We start from the raw sequence: 18,666 nt of genomic DNA, 5'->3' as shown, positions 1-18,666 counted from the left end.
TGGGGCTGTGGCTGTTGGGGATGAATGATGTGCCGGATTTCCCTGTGGAGGTGTAGCTGGATGTTAGGGCTAAAGGCACCAAGCAAGGATGAGCATGTTATTCCTCCTACAGATGAACACATGCACTGTAATTTTTCTTCATCTCTCTGGACTGAGTGTTTGGAGGCATTGTGTTTATAAGGCACTGATCTGCTGTCATCCCTAGCAGATGAGGCTTGTTTTACACTTGAAGAACTGTGAGTTTGGGGAGATGAAAGGTAGCTCTGGCTCACTCTGGCTGAACACAGCAATTCCTACAAACCCCATTTTTCTCTTCAGCATTCATTGCTGTTCTTTGGCAGCCAAACTAACTCCATTCTCAAGCCTGTACATTATGGGCTAAGCAAATGGGGCACCTTACAGCCCATTCTCCATGCTGATTCCCTGTCTTTATCTGGTCTGTGGTTTGGTTACTTGCCAAAAAGGAGGAAGACGAATTTCCTTGGCTGACAAAGAACTGTTTCTGTCTGGGTGGCACTGAGGATGCAGTTGAAGAGCTTCCAGCTTAGCCCTGTGCTGAAAGGGCTCCTTGAGATTTTAACGGCTCGGTGGATTTCCTGAGTGCTTTGAAAATACAAAGTGGAGGAAGCAGCATTGCTTTCTTCCACTGGTTTTGCAGTAGCCTAAGAGGAGACCTACTGAAATCTAAACTTTCTCACTAGCTCCAGAGGAGCAGAGGTCTTCGCATGTGCTTTTCATTGCTTGGGATTTTCAAGTGCATTTACTGTTTGCATCTGAAAACCTAAGCAAAATGTGAGGTTTCCTCTCAGTGGTTTTGCTCCCAGGACTGAACTGGCTGCAGTAGTTGGTGAGGGCATTTGTGCTTCAGTTCCTCCACAGTCAGCATAAGGTGGGAGGCTGGGGCTGCTGCCATACCAGCTGCCAAGGGTGGAGGTTGGGCTCTTGGAGTATTTTAGTCAGTCTGCTGCGTTTGTGCATGCTCAGTGAGTTTGTGATGCTCATCTCCAGAAACCTTTGCTCTACAGACCAGTGTGTCTGGCTTGGCAGAGTTTGCCTGGAGGAGGTGGTGGGTGGGAGATTGTTAATTTGGTTTATTGTTTTATTGTTTTGTTTAAAGGGTACTACTATAATAACATTGTTCTCAGGAGTCAGAGTGGTGATGTTCTCTGCCTGCTTGGCTGCTAAGGGAATGGGAGTGTTGTGGTAAAGTCAGCTCTTGTTTTTGAGCAGCGCAGGGAGCACAGCCTGCTATCAGTCCTTGCAAAAGGGTAAAGGACAGGCAGCAGATGTGTAAAATCTGTGGATTTGAGGAAGTCCACAGTGCCCTAATAGAGGCCTGGGGAAAGGGAGAGTTTCAACACAAGTGCAGTTGCTTCTCTTTAAACCTTTGGTAAAGTCCTTCATCTTTTCCCCTCTGGACAGATGGGATCTGAACCTCAAGGACTCCTGCATGGTCACCTTGTGCATGGCAGCTGCACAGAGGAGGGGGGTATCCCTTTGGGGATTTTGGTGTTGTACGTCCTCCTGTTGGCCCCAAGTAGTGGCTAGGATGTGGGGTGGAGGGAGGGGATGGCCATTGGTTACAACTCACAGCTCCTGATCATGCAGCTCAGGCAAGCACAGGGAATTTCCTGTGATGCTTCATGCTCTTCTCCCAGTCTCTTGTACTGGGGTGTGTGGCTGTCTAAACTGGCAGGGGCTGAGCTAGCATTGTCTGTACATCTATTAATTTAAGCACGAGCCTGTAATAAGTGTTAAACTTGTGTGGTAAATTTGGAAGCCATGGAAATACTCCAGAATGACCCAACCCTCACTGTCTCCAAACAATGTCATGCATCTGCGCTAAGCTCTGAGCCTGCCTGTCTGCTAAATCCCACTGCCCCAGTGATCGTGGCTGTGCCATGCCAAGCAGCTCCAACTCGTGCTGTCAGCTCCAGCACTCTGAGACAGGGCTCTGCTTTTAGCACAGCTGAGCTTTCTGGATTTGGGGCCAGCCTGCCAACCATGGCAATGCAGAGACCCCTCCTGATCTGCTTGACCTCTCTCAGCTGTGCAGTCTCTTTTTGGACCAACACAGATAATTTTTGAAGCTGTATGCATGTATTGGATAGCATTCCACCCAGAGAACAATGTGGGGTGGATTGACAAGAGCCGAGTGTGCAGGCAGGGAGTCTGCAGCAGTGTCTTGTGCTAATTCACTGGCTGAAGGCACTCCTAAAGTGACTTTTTACATGGCATGGTATAAGGTTGGATGTATTTGGTGTTGGGTGGGAAAGGGACTGAGATCTTTTTTTAAAAGCCTTTGTGCAAACTGCTGTCTTCACTTGTCTGGTGGATCTAGATATGGGCTGTGAGCACATTGTCAGCTTTTGGCATAGAGTTGTGAATATTTGAGGTGGCTTTTGAAGGTGTTTTATTTATAGGAATATATTTGCTCCCATTTCAGATGAAGTTTTTGCCCTTCCTGGATCTGGGGGGAAAAAATACATTTCTCATTCTCTTTTTGCTGAGCTAACGTAAGACAGACCCTTCAGGAGCCTGTCTCAGATTTTCACTCTGGGGTGGCAGAGCTCTGTGCCCTCAGTGGTGTTTATATAGGTGTATTCAGCAATGACAGGGCACAGAAAAGCTTCTCTTCCAGAGATAAACAAACCTGGAAAATTTTCACTTGTGATGGACTGAATGTCATTGTAGATTCCAAATGGCTGAAAGCCAGGTTACCCAAGGCATTCAGACCATCACCTCATTTCCCTTCCTATGCTCCCCTAGGAGGTTTGGCCACAGACAGTGATTGCAATATCCCATAAAAGCAGAGACACATTTGAGGCAGCAGGCTCTGAATCCCAGCAGTCCTGAGAGGTCCTAGGCAGAGTCCCCTGGCCCTGAGCTGCTGGGCTGTGGGGACTGGTGTATTGATGCAATGTGCTCCCACCTAGCTTGGCTGCTGTGTTCAGTGATGCTCTGCTGATCAGAGCTGAACCCTGATGCTGCACCTCACTGGAGTAATTGTGGGTGAATGTGATAATGGTGATCATGGTGTTTAGATCTGACAGGAAAAGATGAGTGTAGGACTCTGGGTCTGGGGCTTGTACACTGCTGACTTGGCAATCCTAGAAGAAGAGACTTGCACAAGAAACCCCAGATGTGGAGAGTTGATGCAACTCCCTGGCAAAGCTTTTCCCAGTGTGTCTTGCTATAGGTAGCGTAGTGTTGCACAGCTATTTTCTCCCTGCATGAGCAGAAATAGCTTTGAAAGCATGGAAAAGGCATTTATGCGTTTCCAGTCCTTGGCTTTGTCTTTCTGCAAGGGTATTTGTAGCTGATGTTATGGATCCCTCCAGAAGAGTGTGTAAATACACACTCTGTTTGCAGCCTCTGTGGAGCTATTGAGAGTAGTGTGGAGACATGGTAAGCGTGTGGGATTGCATTTGGAATAAAGGAGGAGTAAATGCTTTACAGGTCTACACGACATATGTGCCATGTGCTTCTGAACACAGCAATTAAACAAGGGCTGCTTTGCCTGTCACAGGGAGGGGATGAAGTCAGTTTGAGTCCTGCTTTGTTCTTCTAGGAGGCCGCCCATTAGCATCTGTCCTCCTGAGAAAACTGCCCCAAATGACAAGAGAGATGTAAGGACAAATCTACACATGCACGTGAGAAAGAAGTCTTCATAAAGAGAATATCTTTATTGTCAACCTTCTTTGATTGCTCTGAAATCTTTCCTTACAGATCCCACCACAGGCTCGTCGTGCTGCTCCTGTCACCCCCCCACCTCCAGAGAAGCGCAAGAACACACAGATTGCTGCTCCCATTAAAAGTAAGGACAAGCTGCTCACCAGGTCTTGGGCATTAGGCAGAGACTGGGCGATGTAACAGCCATGGGGCCTGAATACTTCTGCTTTGTGCTTAGATGAGCATCCTTATCCATTCCCTGAATTCTGATTATGGTTTTTATCCTTACAAATGTGTCTATAAAATATATACAGCCTGATTCCTATAGGTTTTAGTGCTAGTGGTCCTGAGCTGGTGACTAGTGCTCCTTCAAGCCTGTTCTGATTTGAGAGGGTCTGAGCAGCTTGTGGATGGTGCCAGGTACAGCATCCCCCTGCTCCTTCAGTGCCTGGGCCTTTGCGAGGAGCAGCTCTCTGCCTGCTCACGTGGCTAGTCTGGCTAGTGCATGAAGCCAGTGGTTTAAGATCCTTTTTCTCCCACAGACACCATGGCTGTCTCCCAACAAGGCAGAGGGACATTCCCTTGCAGTGTGTGATATTTTACCACGGGAACTCCCTGGCGTTTAATGCAGTCTCAATTCCCAATCTGTAGAGCACTTTCTTTGTACAATGGTTGGCTTTCCATTAACTCGGTGTCTGGTGCCTGTAAGGAGCAGTAATAATACCAGGGACACATCTGCCTACGTGCTGCCCACAGGCAGAGGAGCAGCTAGTGAGAAGCACTTGAGGGTAGGACCATGGGGTCAGGGCAGGAGCTTCTCCATCTTCAGTGTGGTTGGGCTGACAGAGTGGTGCTTATCCTTCGGACTTGCTGCCAGCTTGCCCAAGTGCTCTGCTGTGCTGTGACACTGATGCTGTTGGTGACACTCAGCCCATTTCAAGCCCACTCGTGTCCCCTTGTGTGGAACAGGGCAGAGCTATTGGCTTGCAGGTAATTGAGACCTGGGATTGGCACCAACTTCCTTAATGGTGCTTAATGGTATTGAGCCATTTTTCACTGGAGTAGTGGGAGTTGCAAAGGTCAGTTTCCTTCAACTCATTATTTAATGAAGCATAGGGGGAGCTATGAGTCATGAATGATCCTCTGTGAGGAGGAGGAAGAAGGGGGATGCTGAACCTGTGTGGGTGTGAAGGGCCCAGTTTTACTGCCTAGGTAGTGTTTACTGTGGGGGGAATGGTGGATGCACTGATGGAGCAGGAAGGGTAGCAAAGGCACTTCACATCAGTCCCACTGCTCCTTCCTTTGGACATGTGTGTGTAACTGTCCTCCATGAGAGCTGAGCTCCCCATGGGGTGCAGCTCCTTCTCTCACAGCACTAACACCAGCTGCTCTTGGGAAGCTCACAAACAGCTAACCCACTGTTTGTCCAAGGAATTGTTTTCATAGTCAGGGAAGAACTCGGATACATTTCTGCCCTGTAGAAACTCATGGATAAGATTAACCAAAACTATATATAAGACCAGGTTAAAGGAAAGAAATATCTTAATATCTCTTTGCTTGTTGAGGATTTTTTCCCTTGGAAGGTGGGACTCTCACTGCTAGAGCTAGTCAAAACTAAGAGGTGGGGGGAGAAATACAGTAGAGCAGATAGTGTGGAGGCTACTGAAATCAGTGGGTGCCAGCAGCACTGCAGGGCTCGTGATCGAATGTTGGGAGAGTGCTGAAAGGGAGGGACTAAAGAGGTTGTCAGTCAAGTGTTTCCTCCACTGTCAGTGTAAGCATGAGGTCTGTGCAAGAGGGAGGTGCAGGCTTGTGTGTGAAGCCTTCTGTGTCTTGCAATTCTGAGGCACCATCTTTCAAAAGTGAGGGCTTATGTCCTTAACACAGAAAAAGCCTAACCCAGGGGGAAAAGACTTTTCTGTCCCTTAGTTCTGTCCATCTCTCCCTCCCTTCCCCTGTGTAAAACACTAAGCTCTTTGAAGGGTATTCATCTCAACAGAGTAGCATTCCCCTTTCTAAAGAGGTGATTGTGTGGGAATGCTCCAGAGAGAACTGGTACAATTTTGCTTTGAGATAAGTGAGGCAGGAAGAGGAGTTAAACTGCTCTGGTCGACTGCACAATGAGCCTTTTAATGGACTGTGCTGTAGCAATTTGGGTTTTTTCTCTTTTCCTTTGATGCTGTTGCTAAGGCATGTTTAATTGTTCCCTTTCAGACGCCGTTGAAATTATTCCTGGGTCAGCTTCTAGTGCCTCCTCTATAAGCACAACATCCCTGGATACCTTGTACACTGCTTCTTCTGTGTCCGAGAGCGCTCTGCCAACAGCCACCTCCAGCCCTGCCAACACCCCACCCCCTGTCCCGAGCCGGAGCGTCCACACCACGATCACACGCAACCTGGACAGCGGCTCTGTGACCCATTCCCGTTATGGGACTTCCCCAAAGGATACCAGCAAATCTCCCCAGTCCAAGAGGGCTGCCCCAGCACCGCCAGCTGAAGGGGGGACCCAGAGATCCCACAATGTGGATGGGGAGAAGACTTCTCAGGTAAAGAAAACTGCCCCAGCTCCCCCTGCAAGCCTGGATGCCTTCAGCAACCTCTGCCTGGAGGATAAGAAGGCAGCTGGGGTGGAGTCGCTGCCAGCAGAACCCAGTGGCCTGGTGGCCTCCGTGCCCAAGACAATCGGTGCTGAACTGATCGAGCTGGTGCGCAGGAACACCCACCTCAGCTACGAGCTGTCCCGCGTGGCCATTGGCATTGTCATCGGCCACATCCAGACCTCTGTCCCCGCAACCAGCAGCATCATGGAGCAGATCCTCATTTCTGTGGTGGAGAGTAAGGTAATGTGTGTGAGGCTGGAGTGGGGCAGCAAGGATAATAAGGTATTAAGAGCTCAGTGAGCTCCTGATGTTTGGGACGAGAAATGCAGTGAGATCCCAAATGGAAAGGTGCTAGATGGGGGTCAATAACCAGCCAGGGGATCCAGGGGTTTAAGCCAGGTCCTAGTACTGTTAGCAGAGAAGTGGAAAACAGGTGAGTTTATTCCCCAGATGAGCTGCAGATGTACAACATAGCCTTGAGTTGGAGCATTATTTTGAGCTTGTTCTAAATAAACCTTATGTCGAAATAATGCTGTCTTTCTCCTTCTGCATTAGTCATTGAAATGGTGAAGTGCACCTGGGCAGCCCTCTGCTGTAGCTGGAGGGATAATAAATTTCAGCTCCCACTTGCTCTGTGCAGCCCTGAGGAGTGCACATCATATAAACTTCTAAGATTGGAATGCCATTGCTAATAGCAAGATTATAATGAACTGTACAGAGGCATTTGAATATGGAGAACTAATGACATTCAAATTTTACATCAAATCATAATCTGGTTGACTGTTTGTACTGAATAGAGAGCCCTATAAGCAATCATCAAGTCTCTGTGGCCATAACCCAGTGGTTAATTGATTCCTTCTCCAATAACAATGCCCTGTCAATGTGTGATCTAGATTCAGCAAAAAAATTAGCTGGTTCAAGCAAATGTTCTGGCTCTGTCTTGCATGCTGAGAAGTTCAGTTTTCTGATATTTACACCTTCTCCAAGATTTTCATATTACTTTTATCATTCATGCCTGTACTCAGGATACAATAAGCCTAATTCCACAGAAGTTATTTAGTGCCAAGTTTCTGCGGAGGGGATTTGAAAGCCTCAATTTCATGGCCATTGCTGCAGACCAGCCTGAAAAGAATGGGAAGAAGGTGATGCTGGTGCAGGGACTAGTATGGATCTTCTGGTAACTGATATGATATCTGTCATCTAGGACATCTGTGGGATTTGAAAATGACCAGTAATCTATGGAGACACAGCAGAAGATTCTGTCCCATCTCATAATACCCCATCATACCTGTCTTGAGCAGCACTGCTTTCAGAAGGAGAGCCTGGATGGGCTTGCACAGTGCTCAGGTGTAAATGTTGTGGACGTGGTGTGCATTTTTTCTCAGTGTCTCAGCCAGATGATACAGCTCTGCTGATATGTGGGGGCCTGGTCCCAGGTGAGGTTGTTCACCTGGTGTAGAAGACTAGCTCTGACAGCTGGAAGGGTGCTCACGTGTACTGTGGGGTAGCTGCACTGCTGTAGCTCCACTGGTGTGATCTAGTGGTACAAATTATTATTGTTGACTTTGTGTTGTTCATTATACCAAATCATTCCACAGTCTCAGGGGTTTTTGTGTAGAATTGTTGCTGAGTTGTCAGTTCTAGGTCAAGGAATTTTTTCCTTAATTTGTAGCTTCTGAAATCTCTCTACTCCCCAGTCCATGCAAATACGTGGCAACACATCTCTTGCATATTTTTCAAGGTTTTTCTTCTACTCCCTAAAACAGAGTGGGATATCAGCTTTGATTTAAAGCTTTGGTCTGCTCACAGTAGATACCATACCTGCTTCAACCTTTTGTATCATGTTCTTTAATTAGTTATAGCCTTTCTGTTATTTTTCAGTCTTAATTTAAAGTCAGTCACTGGTTTACTAAATCAATTCCAGAATCCCTTACCTCTCTTCTATCCCCAGTGCCTTCTGAAGGTTGAATAGTTCTTCCAGCTTATTTACCTTGCTTCTCCTCCAGCGTGGAGTCTGTACAGGCACGTGGTTTTTTTAGAGAGTAAAAGATGCTGGGACAGCATCCTGCTGCTGCTTTTTGAGAGGTAATGTAAGACTGAGTTGGGGGAACAGCAGAGACAAGGAGGGTGCTGAGGAGCTCACACCTTAGCAAAGATAGTTCAGAGGTACCATACTATTTGGGATCTGCAGGAGCAAACCTGCCAGGTTGGCTTCCCTGTGTCAGCATTTGGCCTGGCCTTGGAAGTGGTCTCTCTTCTTGTCCATGAGCTAGCTCCTGATAAATGTCACAGTGACAGGGTAAGATGCACAAAGGGTCAGAAACCTCTTTTCAAAGGCAGCCTTGCAGTGACTGTCTAAACTGGAGCTGGCTTTCATGGGAACTTGTTGGAAATTTGGACATATGTAAAGATGCTCCCTGGTCTTTGGGCTTCTAGAGAATCACTTGGATGAGTCGGTTTTGGTGATATGTGATTGCCTTCAGCTCTGTTGGATTATCTCCCATCTGAGAGGAGGGCATGTAATGTACTGTAGATGGCAGATTTATTAAACTTAGTGTGAGACAACCAGAAGTGCCCAATGCCCAAGGTAGTTGCACCTTGAGAGGGAGAACTCAGAAACCACTTACCTGCTTTTGATTCAAATCACATTGCTGTGTTGTAGTTGTGACTCAGACCCATCTTCTGGTTGCCTTAAATTTAAGCTTGAAAAGTGCTGACAGAGATGGGTAATGTAAATTGGTCTTCTAGTTGAGCCCAGGCTGCTGAGTGAGGCCAAACTATTCTTGGATGTGTTGGAGATGGAGGAACAAGTCATAAAGTAGGTGTGGGAGGTGTGTTTCTAGAAGGGGTTCCCCTTGTCATGCTGGGCTGTGATGTGCTCCCAGCTGACCATCACCAGCACCTGTTGTCTTCAGCAAGCTCTGACAAACCTCATGGCTAATGTGGCTGAAACCCTCTCCTTCCCCTGAAGCTGCCTTCCTGTTCATTCATTGATCCAGCTTTGCTTAAAGGAGACTTGCTTTTGACAAGACACAAAGGCTGCTCTGGGGCTCAGCATGTCCACAGAGGAGCCCTGTCCCCACACTGGCCAGAGACAAGGGAAGGTCAGCAGGATGAGTGCTTTGGCTGGGCTCTTAGGACTCCTCCTCAGTGAAATAGTGTAACGAAAGGGAATCTGGAGGGTGGGGGGAATGCATTAGTGCCAGGGCTGGCCTTTTCTCAGTAATTTCTGGTAGAGCCTTTATGAAGGTCTGTGGCAGAGTCTTTGCATGCAGCTATCCCAGCTCAGCTGTAGATGGTTCCACTCCTCCAGAGAGCTGCTGAGGACATCTCTGGAGCCCTGAATAGTGAAGGCTGCAGAGTCCTTCCTGAGGCACAGCTAACGTGGGGGTTGAAAGCCAAGTGCTGCTCTCCATCTGTGACACCCACAGGTCTGTGCATGGCTGACATTGCCTCCCTGCAGAGCTCACCTGCCTGGATGGGGCTGTGTCAGCTGGGAACAGACGTGCTGCTGCTGAAAGAGCGTGTGTGAAAGGCCTGCCCTGGGACATTTGGCTTGGCTGAAGTCAGGCATCTCTCTTGCAGCACATTTCATCTCATTTAGCAGGTGCTGAGGAGCGTGGAGGTCTGCATGTGTTGGGACCAGTGTTAGCTGTCTGGTTTCTGTGGATAATGTTGTGGGAATGGTTTGCTGCCCAGATGATGGAGGAATTCCCAGAGCAGTCCCCATGAAGTGTGTCTGAAAACCTGCTATATGATTTTGGGGCTCATCTGGAGGGAAGGTGTGTACCCATGTTACTGGTGATCCACTGCACCTGCTGGTAGGGTATGGGGGAAGGGAGGCAGGGGAAAAGAAGAAATGGCCAGGACAGCAGCTGGGTTTGCATGGCAGATGTGGCCACCTCTGAGCAGTGTGGGTATGATAAAGTTCCCAAAATGGTTTTAGGCTGCTCAGGAAGAATGAAATCCCTGTAGCAGCTTGTTCTGCTGGGCTGGGGGCAGGGAACTATTTGAAGCAGCAAGATAATGCAAAGTGGCATTGTTAGAAATACTGAAACCTCCTTCTGCTTAAGGGCTCTCCAGCAGATTCCTGGAAATGCCCATATGATGATGCTGCAGGTTGTAGAAGCTGCCAAGATGTTTAATAAGCAGAGACCTGACCCTGGTGATGGGAGGGCTGAGAATGGTGCTGAAAGTGCACTGAGACAGTGTGAGGTGTAGTTACATAGTCAGATGGAATAGCTTGGTAATGGATTGATCTCATCCACGTCCATCCAAGCTCAGTGGAGTCATTAAGGGCTGCAGATGAAGGATTGGAGAAAGTAGATGAGTGGTAAGAGGCTGAATAGAGGGATCATTAAAATGAGTACTCATTAAAATGGTCATCCAAAAAGAGTCCCAGCAATGGATTGAGGTAGGACTGGCCCTGCAGTGCTCAGTCAGGAGGATGTAAGGCACATAATGGAGAACCCTCTCCCAGGCAGCTGGGACACTTGAGGACAGGCAGGTGACACTGCAGTGCTGTAGGTCCTCCTAAGGAGAAGCAGGGGATGGCAAGATGAAGTGAGTCTCTTAATGTATTTGCTTCTGATAAATCACCATTCAGAGGGAAATTCTCATGTTTGTACTCAGCTCCTGAAAGCTGTTGTGCTCTCTTACAGCTGGCTACCTGCTTTTCTGCTAGGCCACCCACAGCTTCCCAAAATTTCAAGAGTGTACAGAGGCTTGTGTTAAACCTGCATGCTCATCCTTCATTACCTGCCTGACAAAAATTATGTAAGAAGCAGCAACAAGAAAACTTTTTTATTTTATAACTGAAGCATGGACTCGAAGTCCTAAATTGATTCATACCCCAAAGCAAATGACTAACAAGTCTGTCTCTGATAAAGGAGGCAAGACATTCCTGTTAAACACAGAGGGGTTTCCCCAGAGAGGGCTGGAGGGTGAGGATAGGCAGGAGGGGTGCAGCTCCTGCACTTGGCCATCCATTTGCAAGTATCACAACTGGCACAAGACATGGGCTCGTGTCTCCGTACAAAATCTATCTGCTCTGCTCCCAAAGTGAAGTCTGCCTAAAGGCTCGCTGCCCGTGCCTGCGCAGCCAGCCTGTTGGAAGGACTAAGTCTTCTCTGAGGTTCCAGGAGATGTCCTGGCTGGTAAGTTATAAAGGCCTTTTCTCACTGAGTGATCATGACTTGTTGCTGCATGTGGTAAGACAGCCTCATCCAAAAATTTTTAAGAATTTGGTCTCAGTGAGTGGGTTTTCCCCGTTGTTTGGATTTCTCAGCTTGGTTCTCTTCCACCTCGCTGATCTCCTGCTGCTTGTTGTCACTGCTGCCAAACCCTTGTGTATATAATGTAAGCTTTTGCACAAATGAGTCCTTACCTCTCTTAATAGTGCCTGGGCACATCACCTGTGATCAGCTCAGTTCCATGTACTGAACCCCCCCTTCTTGCCTTGCTTTCAGGAAACCAGGTGATTCATGTGATATACTTAGGTCCTAGAGGCTTTTCCTAAATCCCAGAGCACAGCGGCTGTTCAGGTGGGTTAAATGCACCCTCACCACTCCCCTCTTTCTTGAAGGAGAGGAGGAGCAAAGGAAAGGCAACTGAAGAGTGAGACCTTCATGGCAAGGGTTGTGTATGAGGCAGAAGTGGTGGGAATGCAAATGACAGCAGCTGGAAAATGGAATGTGTGCTGTAAGGTTTACTGGGTGAGCACACACTTCAGAGCTGGGGTGAACAGTGGAGCTCTGCTGTTCAGAATGAAGCAAAACCAAAGCAGCCCATGATGAATTGGTTCCTGTTCTTGCTGCAGAGGATCCAGGCCTAGAGCAGCTGGCATGGAGAGCACCATACAAGTCCCTGCTCTTGAGGCAGGCATTCAAGGCAGATCTGTCCCTTTCAGGCTGGAGGGAGTGGGCAGCAGAGGGAACTTCTCCTGCCTCGAGGCAGCTGTGCAGTGTGGTGGTCTGCTGTCCAGGACATGTCTGTTTCACTGGGGGTGCTCAGCTGCTGCCTGGCAGTGGTCGTGGCCCATACCAGGCTGGTTTGGCTTTTCCCATTCTCGGGATGATTTCCAGAATCTACAGAGGGTAGAGGCTCCAAAAGTATGAGATCTGAAATAACATGTGTCATAAACTTGCTGGTTTTGTACTGCCAGCTCTTGACTGAATGAGGTCAGCTGCCAGCTGTGAGACAAGATTGCAGGAAACGGGCACCCAAACAACAGCCAGCTGTCAGGGCCCACTAACCAGTGCTGTTGCTGTCGTGCAGAACCTGAGTGCGGGGCTGCCCTCGGGCCAGATCTGCCACGACGAGCAGCGGCTGGAGGTGATCTTTGCAGATCTGGCCAGGCACAAGGATGATGCTCAGCAGCGCAGCTGGGCGCTCTACGAGGATGAGAATGTCATCTGCTGCTACCTGGAGGAGCTGCTTCGCATCCTGGTGAGTAAATTCCTCTCTTTGCAGGCAGACCAGAGCAGACAGCGCTGGTGAAGTTCCTTTTTTTGACCTCCTTCACCCCTGTGTTGCCACTGGATCTCCTGTTTCGGGGGCACAGGTTTCTTGTGCATCTTTTAGTGCCAGTAAGCTCTACCTGTCTCTGTGGGCTCTGCAGTGCTCTTGAGCTGCCTTTACTCTCCATTCCACCTTACAGAGCTGTTCTGAAAAGCATTACTGAGCTGTTCATGGTAATTTTGGTATTTAGCTACCACAAGAGGATATAAACCCTCACCTCCAAAAAACCCAACCTGCCACAGAAAACCTGGAAGTCTCTGGTGAGGGTTGTTGCACTCCTAAGCCCATTTAAAACATCTTCCACTTCAGATATCCTCCATTGCTGGGAGGTACCTGTGGGGCTAAGCTCATTAAATGCAAAGAACATTCTTTGGTTGCCTTGAAAGTGAGCTTTAAAGCTGTTTTTGTGAAAAAGTATAAATCATCTCACACATCTCTGCATACAGGAGAGGAACATGCCCATGGTGAGCAGCAGTGGGATTACTGTCCCAGCACTCTCACTAATATGTACAAGGCTGTCTGTGTCCAGGGATGATTTGGGAACTGCCCTCAGTGCAGTGACATGGTCTGTGTTAGGGGTACTGGTGTGGGGTTTGCTGTGGCACTATTTTATAGTCCTCTCCAGTTCTGGAGAAAACAGGTACATTTTCTGTGATAAATGCCAGGGTCTTTGTCCCTCTGCATACATCCTGTGCTGCCTTGCTGTGGGCCTGCAGGGCAAGGCTGAGTGGGGTTTTGTGCAACCATTTCCTCATAACTTAGGGGTGAGAGAAGATGTACTTCTCAGGATGGGAGCAGTGCTGGAGCTGCCCTGTGTAACTGTCTGATGCCCTCAATCAGGTGCTTTTTGGGTCATGTTTTAGATATTTTCAGCCTGAGACGTGCTCTGTGGCAGAGGCATTTCTCAAGAACCCACTTGGATGGTGAAGAGTGATGATGAAGGGTGATGCTTCTTGACCTGTTTCTGTGCTCTGCCTTCCGTTTCCTTGTGAGATGTTGGGGCTACTGAGATCTGAAAGCAAGTGGACTCCCTTGAGGTCCCTGCAGCAGGCCCCTTCTGCTTTGATGTGTCACTGGGTTACCTGTCAATTCCTTCTTCCAGACAGATGCAGACCCAGAAGTTTGCAAGAAAATGTGCAAGAAGAATGAGTTTGAATCTGTCCTGTCCCTTGTGGCGTATTATCAGATGGTAAGGTGGCAAAATGCACCAAATGTCTTTTTAAGATTTCCCTGAAGATGCAAAAGAGCAGGGTTGGTACAATGAATGTATATAAGATGTTTCACTTGGATAGGGCAGTTCTGTGGTCTCACTGAAGTTGCAGCATATCCCTTTTGAGTGCTGGCTAACGTCAATGCTATGCATGAAAGTTGTGTGAAAGAGCAGAGGATGCTGTAGACTTTCAAGCAGTAGCTGGCACTTGGCAAGGGTAAAGCTTGCTGCTTTTACTGGCCCGTTGAGGGACAGCATTGGCATCACTGGTATCTAGAGGAAGGATTTCAGAGGATGCCTTGGGAGATCTGACAGGCTGTGATTGCTCTTCTAATTGATGCACCCCTGTGCATTAGTAAATAACTTTGGTTAGGAAAGTAGGTAATGAGTGGAAGCCTTTGGCGTGAAGAAGGAAATCAGTTTAGAGGAAGAAATAGAAGTTTTGCCCTAAACACCTATGTAGTGTTGCTTTGCCCCTCTCCTTCCTGTAAAGTTCTGTTGTAGGACTCTGGGAGTAAAAAACTTGTCCCCATCTTGTCCTTAAGTCCCCAGCTACAGCACATCAAGTCTTGTGACATTTTGCTTTCATCTAGAACTTGTGTGTCTGACCCCAGATCTCAGCATCAGGGGGCTGTAGCATGGCCGAGAGCAGGAAGGCAGGCAGGGCATGACAGAGCCTGCTGACTTTCACTGCCTGCTCTCCTCTGACCACAGTTCCAAGGAAGCATGACCAGGTAAGGAGCAGTTGGGTGTCCTGTCCTGGCTGCTGTCATGCCCAGTGCCAGGGCTTGGCTCTCTTGTGTTCTCTGAACCCTGGAGTTGTTGGCTGAGGGTGGAGTATGCAGGTTACCTCAGCATCAGAGCTCCTGCATGGGAAGTGCAGGCTGAGCATCATCTTTGCTGGAATCCTTGCACGTCCCAAAACTTTCTGAAGAAAGCTTGCAAATGTTACCTTGTCAGAAAACCTTAATCAGAGCAGTGTTCACAAACCTTAGCATGCTCAGAGAGTCCTGGCTACCCAGCACATTCAGTCTCTTTGCTGAGGACAGGTGTAGGTTGTTGGTGTGTTACCAGATTTAGTGGATGATGGCCGCCACGTGCCCTCTGACCACACGTGCCAACAACCTGTAGCCAGCCCAATTGTGAACATTATTCTAAAGTGATTCCTCTAATGTTGCTAAAAGCTTTTAGAGCTTCTGGGTTCATGTCACCCTGGGAAGGTCTGTGGCTTTCCAGCAACAGGAACTTCGAGAAGCTGTGTCTCTGCCTCAGAGCGAGCCCTCCTCTAGGACGTGGCTTGATGTAACAAATTGCTTTTGCAGGAACACAGGGTGCCCTTGCGCCTGCTGCTGCTGAAGTGCTTTGGAGCCATGTGCAACTTGGACGCTGCCGTCATCTCAACGCTTGTGAATTCCGTGCTGCCCATGGAGCTGGCCCGGGACATGCAGACTCACACCCAGGGTGAGCCACAGCTGCTGCTCCCACGGCCCTGGGAATATGTGCTCCCAGTACATGATTTGCAGCAGCAGCAGTGGGCCCCCCATTGCCCAGCTGCTCCACATGCTCGGGGGAACGGCGTCTGGTTTTAAAGTTATTCAGGTTGTTACCTCTGTAACTGGGGAATGCACAGGAAGGGAAGTTTCAGTCCAACGGTGCGAGGCCCTCCAGCTCTTGAACATGCCATTAATGATCCGTGTCACTTCTTGTAGATGTCTTAAAACACGTTTTGAGTTGTTCCAGTTTTGTTCCATAATGCTGACAAGAGACACTTGCAGATCTCGAGGAAGATCTCTGCAGTTTCCTAAAGAGTTTTCTCCAGTGTTCTGTACCAAATTTTTGTGGTGTTTCATTGTGGTGAGTGAGATGTGTGCTGGTTAAAGGAAAGGGCGTTCTCTCCACCACTGTGCCAAGAGAGATGGTAGTGCTGTTGTTAGCACTGCAGTCCTGGTCCTCTGCAGGATAGTGCCATGGCCCAAGTTTTCCCAGCTCTTTGCTTTCCATACTCAGGCTTTGCCCTTGTGTTTCTTCTACTTCACCCTCCTCCATTTGTTAGGATGACCTGTCCCTGCTACTAACAGGAGTGTCCTTTGTGCCCTCAGAGCTCCTGCTTAGCCCAGTGTCCTTTATTTCTGAGCAGCCGGAAGCACATGCTGGGAAAAAGCCTAAGAGTAAGGTGAACATGTAGTAATACTCCCCTGGAGTTACATTCCACCTCCCCACACATGCCTGGTCTTGGACAGTCACAGCTTTGCTCCCCATTTTGAAGCTAACCTGTAGGCCACCAGTGCTGGCAGTGGCATATTTCTCTTAAAAGGACATTGAAAATCCATTGTCTTGTGCTAATTGTGACCCACAATTAGAGTAGCTGTTGAGTGACCACATGGATGAAATCAGAAGAGCCTGGTGTTAGCAGCCTTGCTGCCCTGGTTGCAGTCTGTTAGTTTGTTGTGGGTGTCGTGGAGCTGTGGAGGGGTATAATTTAGTGATGAGACTGTGTAGGGGTTGACAGGTCTGCAGAGAACAGGGACTGTCCCATCCATTTTATGTGAGCTGAGTAAATGTCCTAGATGACCACTTTGAGCCCGCATAATAGACATTCCTGTCCCCAGCATGCCACCTCAGCCTGCCAGCCTGACTCTGCTGGGCAGCATTAACAGGGCTCATCTCGAGTCTGGAAAGGGCTATGGGAGATGAAAATCCTGTTGCAGAAGGCTTTGCACTTGTCTCTGCCTAGATGCTTTGAAGTGCAGGCATTTCAGAGGTGAGGAGGGTGGCATTTCAGGGCAGGGGGAAAGGCTGGTGGTGTGGGACTGCAAGTATTTACTCCTGTGCTGGCTATGCTTCCTCTTTTGTTACTGCTGCTTATAAATTCTGAGCTGTGAACTTACCACACTCTTGGTGTTTAATCTGGTTATGCCTGAGAAGCATCTTCTCCAGGCTGAGGTTTTACTGCCCAAGAAGCAAACGCTGCTTGGTTATGGGACTGTGACTGTGCTCCTGCAGCAGCATTTCTCTTGATTTTGTGCTGCCAGAAATAAACTTTATCGTGCCTCCATCATTCATTCACAAAGAGTGTCTCCAAGCGAGCATCCTGTGCACCTTCCCAAACAGGGTTCTGTCTCCTGCCCTGTTCCTGAGCTGTCTTTGTGCAGGCAGACAGGGCTGGTCACCCTTCTTACTCCTTGCCTGGTTGCAGTGATGCTGTGTTTTGCCCAGGGCTGTGTCATCCCAGACAGCACAGCTGATTCAGCCTCTTGGTGGGTATGGAGCTGTGAGCTCTGACCTATGTGACTTCTGCACACCTCTGCTGATCTCCAGGTAGGACTTAGGCTGGAGCAGGCCTGTCTCTCAGCAAGTCTTAGTTCTGCTTTGGGGTCCTAAAAGTAGGGCAGTGGAAGTGGGTGAGAAGTGGCTCTACTGTGTCCTCTGAGCTGCCAGCCTGCAGCTCTGCAGCATCTCCCTGTCCCTAGCATCATCTCAAGGTGAGGGATTTTCCCTCCTTGCTGTAAGGTGATCCAGTTGGAGGGTGAAAAGCTGCTCCTCCTTTGCTGACAGACCACTGTGTGGATACAGGAGCCTCACAAATCAGTGTCCTCATCCTCTGCTGCTTTCCTTGTGCCAAGCTTTATGGTAGGCACTTGTGCAATGGCATCTGTGCATCATCCAATCCTCTCAGCCTTCACAGTGGGGCAGCAGGAGGGTAACCATCCTTGGCCCAAATGTGTCTGTCCTTCAGAGGTGTTTCAGGGCATTAGTAGTTCCCTCCTGCCATTCTGGTGCTTTACTGCTTCATGTGCTGCCAGCAAATGGCAAGCTTGTGTGAAAACATGACCTTGAATCCTAGAATGACTTGAGCTTATTTTGGTACTAAAAGCTGGGGAATAGCAGCTGATCCATGACATGCTGTGGAATAGCTAATCCCTCCTGTGGGTGACTGCAGCCAGAGCAGTCAGTGCCAACACTCCACAGCTGGGGAGTTGGAACCGGCTGCAGCAGCTCTGTGGGATCCCTCCTGGCTTATTATTGAAGAGCAGCTGGGGCAGAAGCTCTGTCTGTGGATGCTGGGTGCCTTTGGTGAGAAGGGCTTTACCCTGGGACTGATGCAGGCATGTTGGCTGCTGGCCAGTTCTTCTGCAGATGTTTGGGTCTTATTGCTTCTGGACAGCTCCTTCCCTCTGCTGCAGCTGGCCTGCACATCTATCCATGTTAGAACACCTTATAATAAGCCACAGCAAGACAGAATTAGCCCGAACAATTCCAAAGAAAACAGACAGGGATAATCCAGTCTGTAGTCATGACTTTCTCCCTCGTTGCAGCACAGTTTACATGCAAGTCAGCTGTCAGGCTCTTCTCCCTTCAGTCACAGACAATTGTGTCTGCTTCCAGTGCCCACATTTCACACTGTTGTGTTTAGAAGGTGGAAGCAAGGTTTTCAAAGGCCTCTGAGAAATGCTTTTCATACATAATTGCTGTTTCTCACTGCTATCTCAGTAGTTTTCAGCAATGCAGGCTGGTAAGCAAACAGCTGTATCTCTCCCACCTGTCATGGCTACTTCAGTGATGCTTATCAGTCTGTTGTCAGCAGTCCCTCTGCTTCAGGAGAGCTGCATTGATACTACTTAATGTCTGACAGCCACTGGCACTGCTCTGTAAGGTAAAAAAAAA

The 18,666-nt window shown here is 48.6% G+C and overlaps 1 protein-coding gene across 1 annotated transcript in view; it reads left to right on the top strand.

The window, feature by feature from the left end:
* NCKIPSD (NCK interacting protein with SH3 domain) overlaps positions 1–18,666 on the top strand; it is a 52,650-nt gene that overhangs the window by 24,672 nt on the left and 9,312 nt on the right. The window contains exons 4-8 of the mRNA XM_038149084.1: positions 3,730–3,817; positions 5,887–6,512; positions 12,549–12,719; positions 13,894–13,980; positions 15,324–15,462. Of these exons, the coding sequence (XP_038005012.1) occupies positions 3,730–3,817; positions 5,887–6,512; positions 12,549–12,719; positions 13,894–13,980; positions 15,324–15,462 (1,111 nt within the window). The remainder of the gene's footprint in view (positions 1–3,729; positions 3,818–5,886; positions 6,513–12,548; positions 12,720–13,893; positions 13,981–15,323; positions 15,463–18,666) is intronic.

The sequence above is a fragment of the Motacilla alba genome, chromosome 12, assembly GCF_015832195.1.
Source record: "Motacilla alba alba isolate MOTALB_02 chromosome 12, Motacilla_alba_V1.0_pri, whole genome shotgun sequence".
In the NCBI taxonomy this organism is placed as follows: domain Eukaryota; kingdom Metazoa; phylum Chordata; class Aves; order Passeriformes; family Motacillidae; genus Motacilla; species Motacilla alba.
Note: the sequence above shows the minus strand (reverse complement) of the source record. Positions and strands in the feature narration are given on the sequence as shown.